At 45.1% G+C, this 20753-nt stretch overlaps 1 protein-coding gene across 1 annotated transcript in view; it reads left to right on the top strand.

Moving 5' to 3' along the window:
* SLC9A9 (solute carrier family 9 member A9) overlaps nt 1-19393 on the top strand; it is a 577794-nt gene extending 558401 nt beyond the window's left edge. The window contains exon 17 of the mRNA XM_047727082.1: nt 18748-19393. Coding sequence (XP_047583038.1) covers nt 18748-18806 — 59 coding nt within the window. The 3' untranslated portion in view covers nt 18807-19393. The remainder of the gene's footprint in view (nt 1-18747) is intronic.
* The last annotated feature ends 1360 nt before the right edge of the window (nt 19394-20753 follow it).

Below are 20753 nucleotides of genomic sequence, written 5' to 3'. Positions count from 1 at the left end.
TCAGTCGGACAAACTGCTGATAATAATATAATAATACTGCTGAAAATCGAGGTTAGGAATTGCCAATGTCAGCATCATTATTAGGATAAATAAAGATGGACCAGATGAGCAATGATAGAGTCCAGAGTCCAGGAAGCACACCAATTCAGAGACGTCTTGGCTCACCTCGTCACACAGACTGATTCGTTTTAGCCAGGAGTGGAGTAAGCCAGCCTGTAGGTAAAGGAGGGGAATGGACCATCTGAACTGCACTACAGGGGTCAGCTTCTGTGCAAGACAGCATCCTCCCCAAGGCTCCCCACTCCTACAACTGGTCACAGTAGGAGAGATCAGCTTCAAATACCCTCTACTTCATAAAATGGCCTAAGGCAACGCAGTCCTACGGTGAAACTCACCAGCCCTTAGTTGAGCAAAATTACCTCCCTGAAACTCCATTGTCCACTCAGCATCTTGCAGATGGAAGCATTCAGGATATGCTAATTTCACAGAACTGACCTGAATTAAATCCTGGCTAGGTAGAGCTCTAATGTACCCAGCACTATGTCTAGAAAGAAAAAGGAATAAATGACCCTTTGATAGGCACCTCTCTTTTCCAGCTGTGGTATCACATTTCAGCCTCACAGCAGCCCCAGGAACTTCAAATTTCAAGTCCTGCTTTCTGTGCATGGAGCTGGGAGACAGAGATGTTGAGTCCTTGGCCTAAGATCACACAGTTGATTAACAGCAGAGGAGAGTTTTGAACTCAGAGCTGCATAGCTGCAAAGATCAGGATTATTTCCCCTATACCAGACTGCAGGCAGAATTAGCACAAGTCTGTCAATATGCACCAGGAACCCTTGATGCCCCAGCGCTGGGGACAGGAAACTTCACAGATACACTCAGCTTCCTAGGGGTTTACAATGAAGAGACCAGAGACCAGAGAATGACCACACACAGAGCAATGTGAGCCAAAGGGAGCTGGGAGGCCCCAGGCTTCCGGGCCCTGGATCATCAGGACTGGTTTGGTACCGAGTGGTAAAAATCTAGGTCAACACAGCTGAAGAAAGAAGTCTTCACTTGTATAACTTAGAATTCCGGGAGTTAAAGTTAGCTTTGATGCAGCTGATTATAAGGGCACAAACCAGGCCATGAAGATACCGAGTAAGGGACAGGCGGGACTAGGTAGGGAGGTAAGTAGGAGGCCATGGGATCAGGCTCACAAAATTCAAAACATGGGAGATGAAAGGAAACTAGAGATAAGGGAACAAACCAGACAATCCTGTCCTAGGTGTCAGAGGTGGGGTCTTGTTACAACAGCTACTTGTGACCAACCAAGAATTACCAGACCCTAAAAAGGAAGTAAGCCATTGGAGGTGTAATTATCACTAGTCCTTATTCTATGGCACTATCTATAGAGATGTTAAAAAGATTTGAGTTCCCTGGTTAGCTTTCTATAAAAGACCATGCCTAACAGCCCTCAGTGGCAACCCTGTTGGGTCCCCTCTCGTAAGAGCTTTTTCTGTATCCTTGCTTAATAAACTTCTATGGCTTTACTCACTCTCCTTCATCTGTAAGATTCATTCTTTGACTCTGTGAGACAAGAGCCTCACTCTCCCGAACCAATACTTCCTCTCTCTCTTTCTTCCTCTCTTTCTCTCTCTCCGTCCCTCAATGACTCTCCCCCAACACACACTGCTCTTCTCTGTTTTTGCCTTGTTATCTCCAGATACACCCAACAGTTGCAAAGATATCCACCAGCAGCTCTGGACTCCCATTATTCCTACAGCCAATAATCCCCAAACCAGGAAGACATTTTTCCCTCGATTGCTCTAGCAAAATCTTAGTAATGACAATGGTTGGCCTACTTTGTGTCCATCATGTGTCCACATTTACATGGATAGTATTCACCCAAGGGACAAAGTTATCGAGTTGGCCAGCCTACATCACGTACCCAGCCTATAGAGGATCAAGAACAATCATTTCAAGGACAGTTCCTTCCATAAAGAAAAGTCAAGTCCTTTTTGTTGCCCCGTCCCATGTTGACCTGTGTAGCCAATATGATACTGTGGAGATAACAGTACATAATTATAAAAGATGTTTCCCCTTGTGCCTTCCGGTCTTGGAACAGTCTGAGGGGAAATGAGTCACCATGTTGTAGAGACACTCAAGCAGTCCCATGGCAAATAACTGAGGCCTCTTGCCAACAATCAGCACCAGCTTGTCATTCACGTGAATGAGCGACCTTGGAGGTGAATCCTTCACCTCCTTGGAGCCTTGCTATGACCACCATCCCGGTTGACAATTTGACAGCAACTTCATGAGAAAGCCTAAGCCAGAACCCCCCAATGAAGCCCCTCGCAGATTCCTGATCCACAGGAACTATGTGAGTTAATGTTTGCTGTGGTTTAAAGCCACTAGATTGTGCACTAATTTGTCGTGCAGCAAAGATAATTCAAACAAACAGTTCCTAAACAGACAAAAAGAAGTCTATAGTCTTCTACACATTTAAGCACACTTTTTTCTAGCAGAACACAAATCTTTGCTTAATGGATAACAGTCCTGGAATACCAGAGCTTTTGGTATATGTCAGCTCATATATATCGGACTTCCCCTACCTCTAATCCCTGAATCCAGAACCAGAAGGGATGGTAACAACAAAAGACACAGTCATCCCACCCCCTCTGAGTAGGGTCGGCGGTCACCCAAGGCGGCCATACAGCGGGGTGAGTGACTGGTAGGGGAACCCCTGTGCAAGTCCCCTGAGCTACATGCTAGATGCTATTGAGGGATAGAGAGGTAAGCAAACTCTGCCCCTGATTTCCAGGAGCTTACAATCTGGGCACAGGGATAAAGGGATAACAGTGATCTCTTGTACCACCCATAGCAGACTTAGGCTGAAGAGAAATCTGGAAAGGAAAAGGATTATGGTACCGCTTCTCCACCTGGCTTAGCCCTGGACTCACCTGGAGAGCTCATGGTCTACTGAAGCCTGGGTCTCAGCCCCGGTGATTCTGACTTCGTTGCTTTGGGTTCTGGCTTGAACAAAGAGATCTCTTAGAGCTTCCCAGATGATTCTCAGATGCAGCTAATGTTGGGAACCCCTAGATTACAAGGACTTTCTAGGAAGGAGAGACATGATCTGGGTGCAGAAAGTCATAGAAGTCTTCCTAGAGGAAGTGGTGGTCAGGATGGGCTGCAAAAGCTGGAAATGTGGGGAGGACCATCTAAGGAAGAAGAAGAATGAACAGGAGCAAGCTGTGACGGCCAGGGGCTGACGCCTGTCTGATGGTATCACATTTGCTGGAGCAGTGAGGAGCACGTTGGCCAAAACCAGCCGAGCGGTGCTGAGGAAGCAAATTCTCAACCCTCCAGCCATAACTACGGGCCTTGCTGAGACCACTGTCCGACTCACAAAACCTGCGAATCATCAAGTTCTAAATCCCTGGCATACAACACATTTGGGATATCATTTCTAGGGAGCCACAGCTGCTGCCCGAACAAAAGAGGAAAAAATAACTGCTCCCTTCGAGCCCCCGTGACCATGCACCATCATCTGCTAAATCACTTTAAATTGCTCCCTTTCATCACACTGGATCCAAAGATGAGGACTGCATCAGAATCTGGCCCAACCTTGGCTATGTCAACCTTGGCTATGGGTGTCCAAGTGCATCCTTTTCCTGGTGAAACCCTGACCAAGAGCCAGCCCTGCCCCCCACCCTCTCCCTGCAGGCTGTGCCCACCAGAAATGAAGAGAGGATTTGGGGCTCAGTCAGGGATTGCCTAGAGGAGGAAAACATTTCCATTTTTCCCTTCTAGGTTCTTGGGGTTGATCTAATAATTAAATTGACGTGAGACAGATTAATGAGAAAAACAAATTCTGTACATACAGGAGCCCCATTAAAATATGAGACTCCCCGGCAGTCAGGTAATTGAGGCTGACTGGCCATTGGAAGCTCGGGAGAAAGGGATATCCATCTGGGGCTTCAAAGGGAAGGAAGATGATTCACAGAAAGATGGGAAGAGCAAATGTTGGTAAACTTTTCTTTGTTATGCAGGTAAGTCATTGTGATGTAAAAAGTGATCTCTGGAGATAGCTCTGGGGGAGGAGGCTGTGTAAATTCTTCTACGCAGTTAAGGAGGAGGTAAAAAGCTCTTCTGAGTCTACTGAGCCCAGTGCCTTCAGCTCCACTGATCCCCATGGCCAAAGGGCACATTGGGGAGAGGACTTTTCTACTCCCCTTCAGTTGCTAATTGAGTTGGTATGGATTGACATCGTGAAAGCCAATTACTCATGCTTTATTAAGAGAGTAAGTACCCCCTCCTGGTACCCATCTTAGAAAAAGAGGTCTAGAATAGCTTCTCGGACTTTAATGTGCATTGGAATGCCGTGAGGGCCTTATTAAAACACAGATTCTGATTCCGAAGGTCAGGGGCAGGACCCAAAGTTCTGTGTTTCCAGACAGCTGTCAGGTGACGCTGACCTGCTGCCCTTTGAGCAGCTGAGGTCAGAACGGTGTTTCTCAGGCTTGGCATCTGGTTAACAGGTGTCTTTAACTATCTGTCAAGGGTCTTGCAGGCAAGTTGGTGGTTTTCGAAATAAAGTGACAGAACCATTTGGTTCTCAGCCAGGCCACTCATTTTAAATGTGATATGAACTGTGATTTTCACAAAAATCCCTCTACTTTTATTTTTTTATTTTTTTTTAAAGATTTTATTTATTTATTCGACAGACAGAGATCACATGTAAGCAGAGAGGCAGGCAGAGAGAGAGAGAGAGAGGAGGTAGCAGGCTCTCCACTGAGCAGAGAGCCCGATGCGGGGCTCGATCCCAGGACCCTGAGATCATGACCTGAGCCGAAGGCAGAGGCTTTAACCCACTGAGCCACTCAGGTGCCCCATCCCTCTACTTTTAAAGTCTGTCCATGACTTAAAAGGATAGCATTGGTCACTTCGGTCCAGCAACCTTTGTAGTTCGCCACTCTGCAGTTAACAGGACACAGCTCATTTTGATTAACATATTTTCCCCTTCTTTGGGCATCAATCTTTACATTACTGAAATACGCATTTTTGGTTGTTAGTATCATGTCATCACAATTCGTAAAAATGGATCAGCGATTCAAAAGTAGTTCACTGGCGTGTTAAAGTAGAGACAGACATAGTAATGAAAATACTATGATTCAAAATGGTATATGTACACATAGGTAGCAAACAAGACTCAAGTGAAAACGTGGACTGTGGCTCCCGTGGCTGGTCAGGCAGGTAAATCCATGAGGATGACAAAAGCAAGAGGATCTGAAACTCAGCAACGATCACCTCACCCCCCAATCCCCACCCCCAAGCCACAGGACATCGTCTGGTAAAAACTTGTCAGAGGTGGGTATAAAGCCTTACCTTCATCTTCAGAGCTCAAAGAGGTCTTTTCTCTAGTGAAACCCTTGAATTTTTCTAGAACAAGTACAAAATAATACATTCCGGTACAAAATGGACCGATTTGGCCCAAAGTTGAAGAAGAGTCCTAAGCCACAGACACATCATTCAAAGTTGTGTGCCTAACAGCCAAATGGGTCAGGTCATACTTTTGTCAAAAGGTTTGTTAAACCAGTTTCATTATATATATGTTTACAGGGAAAATAAGAGTAAACTTTGGCACAAAATTTTCGAGGTAAAAAGTCTTTGTGACCAAGTATGTTTGCTAGTTGGTATTTTCCCCTTTCAGTTGGACAATATCACCAATGAACAGAGTATAAATCAGTTCTTGGCTTATGTTAGATAAATAAGTGAAATAAAAGATGTCCTATAACTTTTCATTTTCTTTGGTCCTGAAACAACTTGCTACAGAAAAGACTTTCCATTTTGACAATGATTGTTTTATGTCCCATCAGGTAGACTAGAAAGGAGGGTGTGTTAGGATCACACTGATAAAATACTGTTAGGTAGCCAAGGCTTTGCTGGGCAAAAAAAAAAAGAAAAAGGAAATGTCCATCCACACATTGCTTTATTTGGAGAGAACCTCAGTGGTCACGAATGTACTCTTGACCTTTATTCAACAAATATTTAATGAGTACCTACAATATATCAGGCACATTTCCAGGTACTTAAGATACATGAGTGAAAAATAACAAATATTTTCTGCTCTCATAAAGCTCACATTCTAGCAGAAGAAAGCAGACTTTAACAATGAATGTATATATATTACAAAGTGATACACTACGGGAGAGGAAAAGAGAGCCGGGTAAGGGGGGTTGGGAATATATGGTGAGGAGTAGTGTGGAGGTTGGAACTTCAAATAGGATGATCAGAGTAGGCCTCTGTGAGAAGGTGGCATTTGAGCAAAGACTTGACAAAGGTGAGGGAGCACACCATGGAGATATCTGTGGGAAGAAAGTTCTAGTCTTATCTGGAAAAGAACTGACAAAATCTAGCTTCTAAAAGGATCATTCCACCTTCTGTATCGAAAATAGATTCTAGGGAGGTAATGCTAGAAAGAAGGTATTTTTGGCAACTGCTGCTGCATAACGAACAACTACAAAAATCTCAGCACCACAGGGGGTAAGCACTTATTCCACTCGTGCGTCTGTGAGGTGCTTGGGGTCTACGAATCCAGGTGGCGTACTACAGGGGCAGTTTCAGTCCCACTGAGGGGCTAGCCCTCTGCACCTCCCATTCTTCTCAGAGACCAACAGGTTAAACCTGCAATTTTCTTTTTGTAAGAACCATCGGCATATAGATGGCATTTTAAGCCATGACCTTGATTTAACATTAAAAATTGCATACCATGGGGCACCTGGGTGGCTCAGTGGGTTAAGCCTCTGCCTTCGGCTCAGGGCATGATCTCAGGGTCCTGCGATTGAGTCCCGCATCAGGCTCCCAGCTCTGTGGGGAGTAAGCTTCTCCCTCTGACCTTCTCCCCTCTCATCTCTCTCTCACTCTCTCAAATAAATACACGAAATCTTTAAAAAATAAATTTAAAAAAAAAAAAGAAAGAAAGAAAGAGGGGCTGATGAGCACCAAGACAATAACAAGAAAACACTCCATAATTTTGGGTTTACCCAGAACTATTTGAGAGACCCACCCCTCACGTCCCTCCATTACTGAAGACATATTTCGAATTCAGATTTCCAAATTTAGGAGAAATACAAACTAAAAAGCAATAGACTAGATAGGGAAATCCATCCGTGGCTCAGACCCTCCACCGCTGGACAGAAAAAGTATAGGGTCTGTTTACAAACACGGATTCATTAGTGAAGGATAGCAAACTCTATCAGGTCTCTCACTGGGAGAAAAATGGTTGTTTTTCATTCCGAACACAGTTTTCATTTGACTTTTTAATAATTTATCTTGCATCTTTTTTTCTATGGAAATGGTGGTCCATGGATATATCAGATGGCTGCCAGTGTCCTCATATGCTAATGTTTTGAGAAACACATGTTAAGAAGCTGCAAGCAAATCCGAGTCGGTACCCACCTACCGCAAGTCAGGTTTTACTAAGTACTTTTGACAGGTAACCTAGGAAGACGTAGAGGAGGCTTGCCATTTGAAGGAAAATATATTGCTCCTAATAATTTTCGGTCCACAACACCCAGCTGTGCCGATGAGTAAGCCAGTTATAAGAAAGACGAAACAAGTACAGCCATTAAAAACGGTGTTCTATCCACACTGGAAAGGAAAAAAAATACCCACAACTCCATTTAGCAGCTCAATTAAGATGACCTCCAGGCATCACCCTTGTTCCAGGGACAGCTCCTCCCTCCAACACCCATTAGACTTGCCTTTCTTGGGTGGCCTGGAACCATCCAGGGAATTATAAGCTCTTTCTCTCCAGGCATCAGCATCTCATAAGCACTTACTATGGCTTTAACTTCAAAAGGGTTCCTGCTCTGAGAAGTAAACTTTTCTCCATTGTGTGTAATTAGCCCAGTGATGTGTCTCCCACACTGTGTGGGATCCCCTGGAGAGCAGCACTCATGGGTCAAGTTCAAGTGATGAAGACACAGCTGCCGGAACATGAGAAAGCCCCCTGTGGAGACAATGGAGCCTGAGGGTCTCTGAACAAATATCAATGCCCCGGGGAGACAAGACAACCGTTTGAAACTTATGGCTGGCACGTGATGGAAGTGTTGGGGTATTGGGGGCAGGGAGCATGTGATTGGGATGTGCTGGGTCGTCATTCTTCCTCTTCAAATTTGCACAGAAATTCTGAGCCAGGTGGGGGCAGACCTGGTGGTGATGAGAGAGAAGCAGGAGCAGAGAGGGAGACCAGAAACTAGAATATCCACACAGCCTCTGTAGGATACCAGGGGTGGGCAGAAAACTCTTGTTCCCACATCGATGTTACTTAAGCACAATTGCAACAAAGAAGTCAAAACCAACCACAACCGAAATAGCAACTGATTGGAAGAGAGTAAAAAATGTGGGTCCTGAACCAAGTACAGCTGAGTGAGCACAGCCTCACTGAAGACAGAGATGCGGGACTGACAAGTCATTATCAGGAAAGTCGCACCTGAGTGTTCAAGTGGTTTTTCTGTTCTAGATGGTGAAAAACATGGGGGTTTTGCATTGTGGTAGGACAAAGAGAACCATGACTTGAGGTTCTCAAGTTTTGAAGCTGAGTTTATACACTTTTGACCATTCTAATCCAATGGCAATACTTATGATCCCCTTCCCATTCAGAAATTTTGGGGGAAAGAAGACGTTGTTCTCTGTCCCCCTCACAGGCACCCTTGCCAAGCTACTGGGTGGGCTTCCAATAAGAAGAGGAGGCAGCTCCACTCATAGTGGGATCATCACCACACACGTGGATAAGTCATGGGAGTGACCATAGTACTCAGCAAATATTCAAGAATAAATTTGCCCTCTGAGGCACAACCGGTAAAACCATACATAATGCATGAATTTAGCCATCTGTAGAAATAAGCCAAAAGATTGTAAATGTGTGACTGAAGAGATTGGGAACATTCAAAACTCCAATCAAGAGAACCAGGGTGTTATTTCAAAGAAACAAAACTGAACTATAATTGTAATTTAGAAAAATAAATCCTAATCAATTGTATTGTCCCCAGTCAAAGGACAGACTATGAAATGCAAAGGGGTCTGGCTGGCCTGGAGCAAACAGAGGGGAAGCTCAGAGACCCCATCATGGAGGGTGTGTTGGGCCCCATCAGTCTGGATGAGAGAGACGCCAAGGCTGACATCTACAAGGTGAATTCTGCCACGGCACAGGGCTGCCCACCCAGCCTGCCCCGGCCGGAGCCACAGTGGCTCTCCCAGGACCTTCAGGGGCCACAGGAGGCAAAGAGGAGGAACCCTACCCCGAGGTACCCAATTCTCCCTTGATACTCTCCCTTAGTAGACTTCACCAAACACTTTTTAAATGCCTTCTTTTGAAAACAGCTGTCCTGAATTAAATATCCTCTAAACTTTTATATATTAACACTTCCCTTTGTGCTGACCTAATAGTTGCTAAGCAAACTTCTGATCACAATTGTTCCCTACTAAATGGCTCCCAAACAGCAAGTATAAATACCAGTCACCGGCATTAATTATGCCCGTTATGGATGGACAAAAGCAAGCTTAATCACCAGTTTTTTCAGAGTTTAACTGGTGCCAATAACACCCAAGTCCTGTCCCAAGTCGAATCATTCTCCCGTCCCGCTGAGGCCAAGTACTATGATGAAGTCACGGTCCTGAAGGCCCTCAGTAACCGAGCACAAGCGGGCCTTCTGCGGCAATCTCCAAATTGCAACTTTTAAGTGTGAGTTAAATGGTTAACTTTGTATTTGTCAACTGACTAGAGCTCTACTATAAAGTAAAGCCCAGCTTTACTGGCAGCTGCTGTGGCGGGGGGACCAATTGCTAGTGTGACACAGGAAGCGGGTGGAGCATAAAGGCCTTGCCAGTGAGGGGGGACGTTTTTGAAGATGCACACAAATCGGAAGTTATCCTTTTCCCTCCTAAAGCCAGAGGAAGCCGTGAAACCCATCTAGACGGAGCAGGGGAAGTCACGGGTACACCGTCGCAAGCACGACTCTAAAATGCTGTGTGGCAGGTATTTGCAGAAAACATTTGCTGCAGGAAAAACATCCCTCCAATGTCTAAGCTTTGGTCTGGAGCAGATGCTGCTGTAACAAATTACCACAAACTTATTATCTTACAGTGCTAGAGGTCAGAAATTCAAATCAGGCCCACTGGCCTGCGGTCAGGGGGTCAGCAGAATAGGTTCCTGCTGGAGGCTGGGGGAGAGAGGCTGTTTGCTTCTTCAGCCTCTGGAGGTGAGGCCGTGTGCGGGGCTCACACCGCTTCCTTGTCTTGTTCCAACCTCTCGCTCCCGCTGCTGCATTTCCTTCCCCAGACCCTGCACCTCCTTCTTATGAGGAACTTGTAATTACATTGGGTCTGCCTGGATAATCCGGATAATCTCCCGATTTGAAAATCCTGAGCTTAATCACATCTGCAAAGCACCTTTCACCATGTGGGGCGACAGATTCCCAGGCTTCAGGGACTAGGACACGGACATCCGTGGGAATCGTTTCCAGCCTATCACAAGCCCACAGCCATGGGTGCTACTAACAGATAAACTGAGGCATACTAAAAACTTTAATATTATTTGAGCAAAGATGGATTGTAATGGGGCCCCACAAACCCAGAAGTGCTTAAGAGAGTTCTGCTGACAGGTGCTAAGGGAAGGGCTCGTCAGGAGAAGGTACGGAAACAAGAAGGTGTTTGGCTGCAGCGGAAAGTCACCTGGCTCTTTGTGATTGGTTGTGTTTAGTTTTTCCATTTTATAACCTCGAGGCCTTCACAGGCTTAGATTTTGATTTGCTACATAAGCAGTGGTGACATTAGAGCCACCTCAGTCTAATGGCCTCTTTAATTAATTTAACAATTGGAACAGGACTACATGGCATGACTGAAATGCAATTGATAAACCTTTAAGACTGAACTCCAAGTGGTTGCATTGTAAGAGAACACTTTGTAACTTGGGTATCGACTCTGATTCAGAAAAAAGACCTTGGCTCAAGCGGGCTGGCGTAGATCGATGTGGGACACAAATCACCACAGGACATTAGCACAGATCAACAGAACTCCCAGGACTCACACACCATAAGGAGAGAATACTAATAGGCCCTAGCAAGCACCCCATAATCCCAGCCAGCTCTAAGCTTTACCAACTAGTCATTAACACCAGATGCTCAAATATAAGGAGCATCCAGTATGTTTATGATATGTGTGGGTTTATTTTATAATATATAGGCTGGATGAGAGCTATGCTCTACAAAGTGTCCATAGTTACTCCTTCTTGTCTTTCTAAAGTTCTGGGTAGAGAACTCCTTTAGATCTTGTTAAACAAGTAATCTGACCTGACGTCCCTACTAAAGCTGATGGTCCCTAGGCCAGGGCCTGAGGCGGGCAGCACATTACATGATTTATTCCCACTGAACTGTTCATCCCCTTTCAATATCAGGCATGCTGAAAGGCCCTCCTTAGCCCAATGTATCTACCTGACCAGACCCATTGCCAGCCTATTAATGTAGATCTGTTTCATATCAATCTGCTTTCATTTTTTTAAAGATTTTATTTATTTATTTGACACACAGAGAGAGAGCACAAGCAGGCACAAGCAGGGGGAGCAGCAGGCAGACAGGGAGAAGCAGGTTCCCTGCTGAGCAGAAAACCCAACGCTGGGATCATGACCTGAGCTACAGGCAGACACTTAACCCACTAACCCCCCAGGCACCCCTCAAGCTGCTTTCAAATTGGGTCTGTCTAAATGCAGAGTTATCTTCTATTTTAGCTGTGTAATGGTGAACTTAACCATTCTGAAATTTGTTTCATCGTCCATAAAATATAGATTGTAATCTCTACCTTGCAGGTTATTATGATTATAATGGATAAAGTAAAATTAGAGTCCATATTAGAACATACCATTCAATAAACAGCAGTTGTTATTACTGTTGTTAGTATTTTCTGATCTGTAAACCAGCAATATTAATATACCTAAGATCTATGTAGGATTGAGGTGGCCTGTGAAGCCTCGGACAGAGTACCCAGCACAAAGAAGTTACTCAGTAATGATTCATTCCTAATCCCTCCTTCTCTGTACTCCTCACAATCATCATGTTGGGTTAATCGAAAAAGAAGAAGTGTTGGGGACGCCTGGGTGGCTCAGCCCCTTAAGCATCTGCCTTCGACTCAGGTCATGACCCCAGGGTCCTGGGATCAAGCCCCACATCTGGCTCCCCCCTCAGCAGAGAGTCTACTTCTCCCTCTCCCTCTGTCCTTCCACCTGGTTATGCATGCTGTCTCTCTCTCTCTCTGTCAAATAAATAAATAAAATCTTTAAAAACAAAGAGAAGAAGAGTAGGAGGATGAAGAAGAAGCGTTGGCTCCAGAAAACTGCTATCAGAATATAAAACCTTTGCCTGAGACAACCCCCACCCCCAGCCAAGACCCCTCTCCCAATGGCTCATGACCACAGAACCATTTCTTGGGTGAGCTCACCATGCACCACTGCCCTAAGAGCCTGTCCCCAGGGAGACAGGACAGACTAGTTTTCATTGGATTGTACACTAGTGTACATTGGATTTATTGGATTGTACACTAGGAAAGTATTCATTAGGAACCTCTTATGAAAGGATCCCATGAGTGACAGAGACGCAGCTTTAACCAGCTAGAGGAAAGCCACGTGGGAGGGAGTATCTGTTGACCAAAATAACAGAAAAGTCCAGTGGGCATATCTGGTAACTATGATTGGATCCAGATATTCAAAAGACGTTGTCAGGAAGTATGTCATGCTTCATCTCTTGACATTACTTCCTTCTGTTTTGTTTCCATTTCTCAAGAAGCTACCCTCCTCATGGTGACCCCTGGTCACCAGCTTGGCACAGCAACAGACAGAAAGAACTTCTTTATCAATAGTTCCCACAAAATCCCTGGGGCAAAATTCATAAAATCAACTTGAGCAAGGTGACCAACCCCATAATATGTGAATTGGCCAGGCCCAGGGGATATGTCCACCTTGGGCTAAGATGTATAGATGTTGGGGGAGAAGGTCACTAACAGCTCCCACCTGAATTCCATGGACTGAGTGGGTGATGAATAGTTTGACAAAGAAAAAAAAAAAAAAAAACAGTGCTAAGATTAAAAGAAGCAGGAGCGGATGGTAGAGAAGCAAAATCTTCCAGGGGATCCAAGAGAGGGGGGCCTGGGTTACGTGGACAACAAGGAGGTCTCCAGGGCAATGCAGCAGGCCCTAAAAATGGGAGGAAAGGTGTGTAATGTCTAAGCAACTCATCCTCTTAAAGTTCTAGCTCTGTGGGCTTCTCATCAGGTGATCACCACATCCCAGCCTTTCAAAACAGTCTCTAGAATGGCTTCGATTCATTTTCTTCATAACACTTTTGAAGATTTTACATTTTCAGAATGTGAACCAAGAATTGAGGTTAAAGCCAGACAAACAGCCGCCCAGCCTCACTGCTGCTCTGTTCTGGACAAGCCGTCATGGACAAGGAGGAGGACAGAGAGCTGGTTTATGAACCCCATTTGCTTAAGGAGCCTTGTGTCTCAAAAGGTGCTTCAAGGTTGGGTAATTAAAACGAAAAAGAATCTGAACGTGCACAAGTTTTTGTTGATCAGATCTCTGTGCGGGTCCCCACCAAAGCTGGCTACCCAGAAAAATAGCCATCTATTCCCAGCCAGGACCATCTCATCTGTCGACCAGTCCTCAATCCCTGGCAGGTTTTTTAGTTCCCTCCCCAGTTACAAATTCCCTTCTGATGAAGAACATCTCAAAGCCTTCTGGAAAAAAACCTAAATGATAGCCACCGGTCCCTTTTATCCACTGCTTTATTTCAAGAACTTCTGACAGGTTCAAGAGACATTATTTTACTCACCCCAAAGGCCATGCCAGCCTGCTCCATTCAAGCTCTACCTCTCCAGCCGCTTCAGAAGATGAGAGATTCAGTTTGCTTCATTCGTCTGGGCCTCCTTACAGAGAAGTTAGATCATTAGTCTGTGACTCCCGAGGATAAGCCAGCATTCTTCAGCATCTGCAGAGTACAATAAATGTGGCTTACATTAAAAATAGAGCAAAGTTCTGACCTGTTTGGCCACAGCTCTACAAAGCCTGCTTTTAAGGATCAAGTGGTTCGGCACCAAATCGGCGGGAGAGCCAAGAATACTGGTCCTTAACCCTGGTCATGCATTGAAATCATTCAAAGAGGTTTTTAAAAATAACCATGCCTGAGCCTCACCTCAAACCAACTGAATACAAATCTCTGAGGTCGGGGCCTATGTTCTGGAATTTTCTTTGAAACGTGCAGCCACGAACTCCAGCATGGAAGATGCCAGGATTCTCAGGACATCAGTCTAGGACATCATTTCTGGTTTGTCCCCTAGGAAAACACACCTGCAGGCATCCTAGGAACTGTGTGTCCCATTCATTGTGTCTTGAGTACCTGAGGATGACAAGCTTATGAATTAAAGGATCCTGAGGTCAACTTTAAAAGAGGTCAAATCTCCCGTGCTTATGGGAAAAAAAACTCCATCTAGACACAATGGAAGACAGTAACTGATAAAGGAAGTGTGTCACCTACGGTATAAAATATCAGACCATTAGGGTACAGCTGGCAAAATTTTGCAGTGACAGCATGCCAAGCCTGGGTGTTTGTTCTTCTCAGAGTCTGACACTTAACTTACTATGTGACCTTGGATCAATATGTTAACCTCCCTTGTCAGGTTTACCCACTGGAGGAATGGGCATGGCCTTCTTGGCACCTAAAAAATCCTCTCTATACAAATAAAAAGCATCAGCCCTTGTCTAAAAGCAGCTTTGGACCTATAATAGCTGAAGGAAAAAAAAACAGGAAGTTTTTCATTTAATGACTTCTTTTTCATAGAAGCTATTAATGGTCAAGAGAGGAGCAAGTCCTCCTAATACTAACTTTACCCTCTCCCCGTTGCTTTAATTCACAATAGAAATAAGGGACAAAAGTACTAAAAATGCACCAGACTGGGCAAAGGATCTGTTCAAACTCCCTCAGTGCGCTGAAGATCAATGCTTTGAAAATTAAGTTGATCAGAGCTACTCAGAACTGAAACATCTTCAGGGCAAATTAGAGATACAGAAGTCTCAACCATCTGATGAAAAGCCTAAAAACCCACAAGCTTTAAAAGAGCACCCCCAGATCTACAGATATATTCATGTGCTGTCAAAATGTCTCTTTTGTTACAGAGAAACAGGAAATAATGCTAAAAAGGAAGGTGGAAGAGATGTTATTAACCATTATAAGGCCACTTGAAAATAAAAACTGATGCATAAAACCTGAACATCAAGTAAGAAAGGCTGGAACCGAGGCTGACTGACCAACACATCTGGGCATTCATTCTCTCAACATCTTCAGTACTTCAAGGTCAAGTGGATGAGAAGGTGGACTTAGACTCTGTATATGACCTCCACTGTCAGAAGGACAGAACCTGGGAAGCAGAGTGATTCATTCCTCCCATGCTCAAGACCTGGCCCTAGAGGGCCATGGTGTTTGATTCTGGAGGGCACAGGGGATTCTGTCCATGGGCAGACAACCGAGAGGAAACACAGGTGATTTATCTCCCGATGTAAAGGCCTCTGGGGCAAGTACTGAGATGCTGACATCAAGTGTTAGAGGACCATCTACCTTCTAGATTTAGTCCCATCCAAATGATCCATTCCTTCCTTCTTTCTTCTGTTCCCTCTTCCAGAAAACACACTGTATTTCATTGTGTGCCCTACTTAATGCTAGGTATGGTGGATGCAGAGCTTAAAAATAAATTCCCTTCACTGAGGGAATGTGTGAGAGTTATGATGAAGGAATGCATAGGGAACAATGTGCAATGGAGGGAACCTAACCCAGATTTGAGGGTACAGTCAGGAAGGACTTTATGGGAGAGTCAACTAAGCTGAAATGAGTTACCTGGTGAAAATGAGGGAGATTGCCTTCCAGACAGAGGGAAGAATTTATGCAAAATTCAGGAGCTTCCCATTGATTGGGAAGTATTCCAAGCATTCCCATATGGCTGGAGAGTGAGGAATTTGAAGACAAAGGGAAAAGTCCCTTTGTAAGAGAGCAAGAGGGGCAGACTGGATCAGGACGGGTTTTGCACACCCTGGTAAGGAGTTTGGATTTTACGCTGAGGATAACGTGGAGCCACAGAAGATTTTTAAAGAATGTTGTCAATAGATGAGAACAACAGAGGGAAGGATGGGTTAGTAGATGGAAAGAAGGGAAATGAGGCCTGTTAGAAATGCTGGTTACAGTAAAACTACAGAAATCCCGGGGCACCCGGACAAGAGTGAGGGGACGGGCAGAGGGGACAGAAGAGCAGGAGCCTCAGTGACTCCCTGGGGGTGAAGGGTCAGAGAGCAAGCAGGGCTGGAACATGCCCGGGTTCTGCGTGGGGCGACTGAGGACCCATGTGAAAGAGAAACCACGGAGGAAAAGCGGGTGTGGGGAGAGGACAGTGAGATCAGTTTCAATATTACTTGCAAGCTGGGTCCTATCAGCAGGTGACTGGGTAAATCCGGGGCTGGGAAGAGAGATCACACCAGCAGTAAGAACACAGAACTCGAGGTACAGGAGGGAGGAAGAGGCAATCGCCGGCAGAAAGCCTGTCCATGAGACAAGAACAAGGTCAAGGACGGATCCTCCCTTTGGGGACATGAGGGTTGACAGTGATAAAATCAGTAAAGAGTAATTAGGAACTTAAAACCCCTCAAATGTATATAGAGAATGTAGCAGTGTGGGTTACCGTTTATTGAACCCTTAACAGGTGCCACGCAGGGCATGACTGCACGTGAGCGATCTCATTTCATCCTCCAGCAATCAGGGACGGGTTTCCCATTAGTACCCTCATTTTTCAGATAAGCAAACCTAGATCTATAGGGGTTAACACCCCCCCCCCCGGGGTAATACATTAGTAAGCGAAGGAGCCAGGTTTGGAACACAGTCCTATCAGATTCCAGAGAGCGCACCTTTCACTATTGTGCACCGCTCTAATGCCATGCACTATTTTCCAAAAAAAAAAGGAAGAAAGAACTTTTCTTTTCCCTCACTCTTTGCCAAGGTGAGAGGTGAAACTGAAAAACACATGTATTAGAAGAAGAAACAATGATTCCAGGGTTCAGAGAAGCATGAAGAAAGACGGGGTTTACTAAAATCATGTCACATGCTGTCTCAGCCTCAACCCGGCTGTGCTAGGGGCAAAAAGGATCCTGGGGGACAGAGAGTCCAGGGCTCTCTTCCTGCCTCCGACAGGCACATGCTTTTGCCGGGTGGGTGGGCCAGGCACCGAGATGCTGAGGAACAGTGGACTTTCACAGCAGAGTGGAACTTGGCCAAAAAAGTGTTATTTTCTTCAGCAAGCCATCAAAAAAAAGAAAGTGTCATTCACTTGTTTGACCTCAGATAAGATGGTTCTCACACTTGTTTTTTTTCCTTGTCCCCCTCTGGAAATCCGTATCTGCACAGGGGAGTCTGGCCTGGGCCTGGTTTCGTTTACCAGGATTTGCAGCGTTCAGACATGGGCTCCCCGGGATCTCAGGCGCATCTCAGAGACGGGGTCCTCGAAAGAGACTGTGTCCATGAGCCCCTCCTGCAGAATCCCAACAAGGGCTGTGCTGCCTTTCTGATTTCACACAGCTTACTAGATCACAGCATTTTAGAAACCAACTCTTTTTTTTTTTTTAAAGATTTTATTTATTTGACCGAGAGAGATCACAAGCAGGCAGAGAGGCAAGCAGAAAGAGAGAGAGAGGAGGAAGCAGGCTCCCCGCAGATGGGAAAGCCCGATGCGGGACTCGATCCCAGGACCCCGAGATCATGACCTGAGCCGAAGGCAGAGGCTCAACCACTGAGCCACCCAGGTGCCCCAGAAACCAACTCTTTTAAGGCGAGTGATTTTCCTCACTAAACTCAAGACTGCCAAGCCTCTCTCTCTCTCTCTCTCTGTCTCTAACTCTCTCTCTCTCTCTCTCTTCCCCCACCTTCTCTCCTGTGTGTGTGCATGTGTGTGTGTGTGTGTGTGTGTACACCCACATGTACACACACACACACACACACACACCCCTCTTCCTCTCCAGCAGTATCTTACTGCCTCGGTGAAGAGTGCAGCGAAGCAGAAAACAAATTCAGGAAGTGACCGACGACACCAGCGTTTGTCCAATTAGCAATAAGAAAATCACAAGTATTGGGGGTGACCACTCATGTGGAACAACCAGCTCAGCAAAGAGCCTGGCTCGGGTGTCTCTCTGATCTAATTAGGACCGTTCAAGCCACGACTGACCAGCTTTTCCCTGCATTTTTAGTGCACTGCTGAGCCCAGGCTCTCCTGGGCGTTAATGAGGAACACGAAGCCATCAATAGTTCTGATTAAGCCAAAGACTATTCCGCTATTTAGATGTACCCAATTTCATCCATTCTAAGACCTGCCCTTTTCCTCCCACATTTTACCATCTTTAAAATCAAAATGTACCTTAGAATCAAGGCAATCATGGTAGAGTTAGTTTTCACTGCCGCCGCACGGCAAACTTGGCCACAGCTGTTGATATTGTCATCCGAATTTCAGAGGAGTTCAATAAGCGGTTGCAAGGATGGGTGTTGAGGTTCAATGCCATTTAAAAGGCTCTTGAAAGATTAGCCTGCATTTTGGCGTCCAAATAATGAGCTATTGTGTATGCATAAAGAAGCAGAGGAGTGGGGTGTAAATTGACATTTGTGAAGCAAATATTTGTTGTTACAGGAACAACTGCAATTCCATACTTTCTCACAAAGCAAAAAGCAACTGCTTTCAAGACCTAAAAAAAGAAGAAATCCACAAGAAATGAAGCAGTTCTCTTTGCCCCCACATGAAGCAAGGCGACTGGAAGCAGGAGTAATTGCAGAATTCCTCAGGAGAGGTGAAGGAAATTTCAAAGCAGAAAGGGGCTAGTATTGCAGACTCAAGAGCCACATAAAACCACTATTAGTACATTATGACAGAGTTTAAAGTAACTTTTTTAACTTAAAGGTTCATAAAATAATGGTGAATCTTAGACTCTATGGTTTCTTAGGTTTGATGAAATCCAATATGTCCAGAATAGCTTTCACCCAAGAAAACCCACAGCTACCCTTTAAAGTGCTTGAGAATTTTCCAAGAGCAAGTCCACATTTCATGAGACAGTAGCCACTTGCAGACTTCAACTTGAAATAAAGCTGGGTCCGAATCCCCTAAGGCATCACCTATCCTGTAGCAGATATCATTGTTTGACATCTCATCCCCTCTCTTCCCAGCTGACAGAACTCTGAGTTGATTCCAGCCTTACAGGGCCCTGTACTTCAGAGGAGCCTTGGTTCTTCTCTGCCCCAAAGAACCTTCATTAATCAATCCCAACATGATGATCTCTTTCTCATTGGTTATTTTAGGGGTAGCAGCTAACCCAGTTTTGACCAGTGAGATATGAAGGAAGGAAGAGGGGGATGGGAAATTATAAACAAATATACATGAGAAGGGGGGAAAAAAAGGTGTTTTTTTCCACCTCTGGGCTTAGTGATGCCTGGAGCTACTGCAGCCATCTTGCAACCACGAGGAGGGAAATGAAAGACTAAGACACACACTGGAGACAGCAGAGACAGAAGATGGAGAGGACCTAAATCCTTGATGATATCAGTGACCCAGTTTCTTAAGCAAGCCTAAAAACTAGTTTCTGGGGGTGCCTGGGTGGCTCAGTGGGTTAAGCCTCTGCCTTTGGCTCAGGTCATGATCTCAGGGTCCTGGGATTGAGCCCCACATCGGGCTCTCTGCTTGGCGGGGAGCCTGCTTCTCCCTCTCTCTCTGCCTGCCTCTCTATCTACTTCTGATCTCTCTCTCTGTGTCAAATAAATAAAATCTTTAAAAAAAACTGGTTTCTGTCTAGCTTTACTGGTTGTGTGAGATATAGCACAACTTCATCATTCAATCACTGTCAGTGATTGGATTTTCTATGACTTGCATTCAAAGTCACATAACTGATCCACCCCACCCCCACCCCCACTACTGCCATGATACCACCTTCCCATCTATACTTCTTGAAACACAAATAGCAGCTTAAAGCAACCTACATTTACTATTGCACATCTTCTGAAAGTCGGGAGGCCAAGAATGGTTTTATCTCTGCAAAGCTGAAATCAGCATGTCAGTCGGAGGTGGGTTCTCATCTGCAGGCTCAACTGGAGAAGGTTTCCCTTCCAAGTTCCCTCAGGTTGATGGCAATATTGATTTCCTTGTGGCGGCAAAATTCACAACAGCTTGCTTCTTCAAGCCAGCCCTGGAGAGAGCAAGACAGTCTTCTAGGGACATGGAGTCTTCTATAATTTAATTGGGGGAGTGACATCACCTTCGCCACATAAAGTAATGCAATCAGAGGGGTGACAACGCATTAGCTTTAGCATATTCTATTGGTTAGAAGTAAGTCACTGGACTCACCTCCATCAAGGGAAGGGAATGCCACAGGGGCATGAACACCAGAAGGCACGGGTCACGTGGTTGTCTTAGAGTCTGTCCAATTCCCATAGTTAGTGGCTCTCGCAGATCTGGAGACCAGTCCTATCTTATTCCAATATCCATTCTCTTTCAGTTTAACTGTGAAGCTTCAAAAATATAAGAACAAGTTTCTAAAAATGCAGAGCCTTCTGAAAACAGAATATACTGACTGCAGAGGTCTTAAACTTTCTGTCATGAGAATGGCTGTGCTTAAGTTGGATGGTCATTTGAGGTGGACGTGGCTAAGG

Source organism: Lutra lutra, chromosome 1 (assembly GCF_902655055.1).
Source record: "Lutra lutra chromosome 1, mLutLut1.2, whole genome shotgun sequence".
In the NCBI taxonomy this organism is placed as follows: Eukaryota; Metazoa; Chordata; class Mammalia; order Carnivora; family Mustelidae; genus Lutra; species Lutra lutra.
Note: the sequence above shows the minus strand (reverse complement) of the source record. Positions and strands in the feature narration are given on the sequence as shown.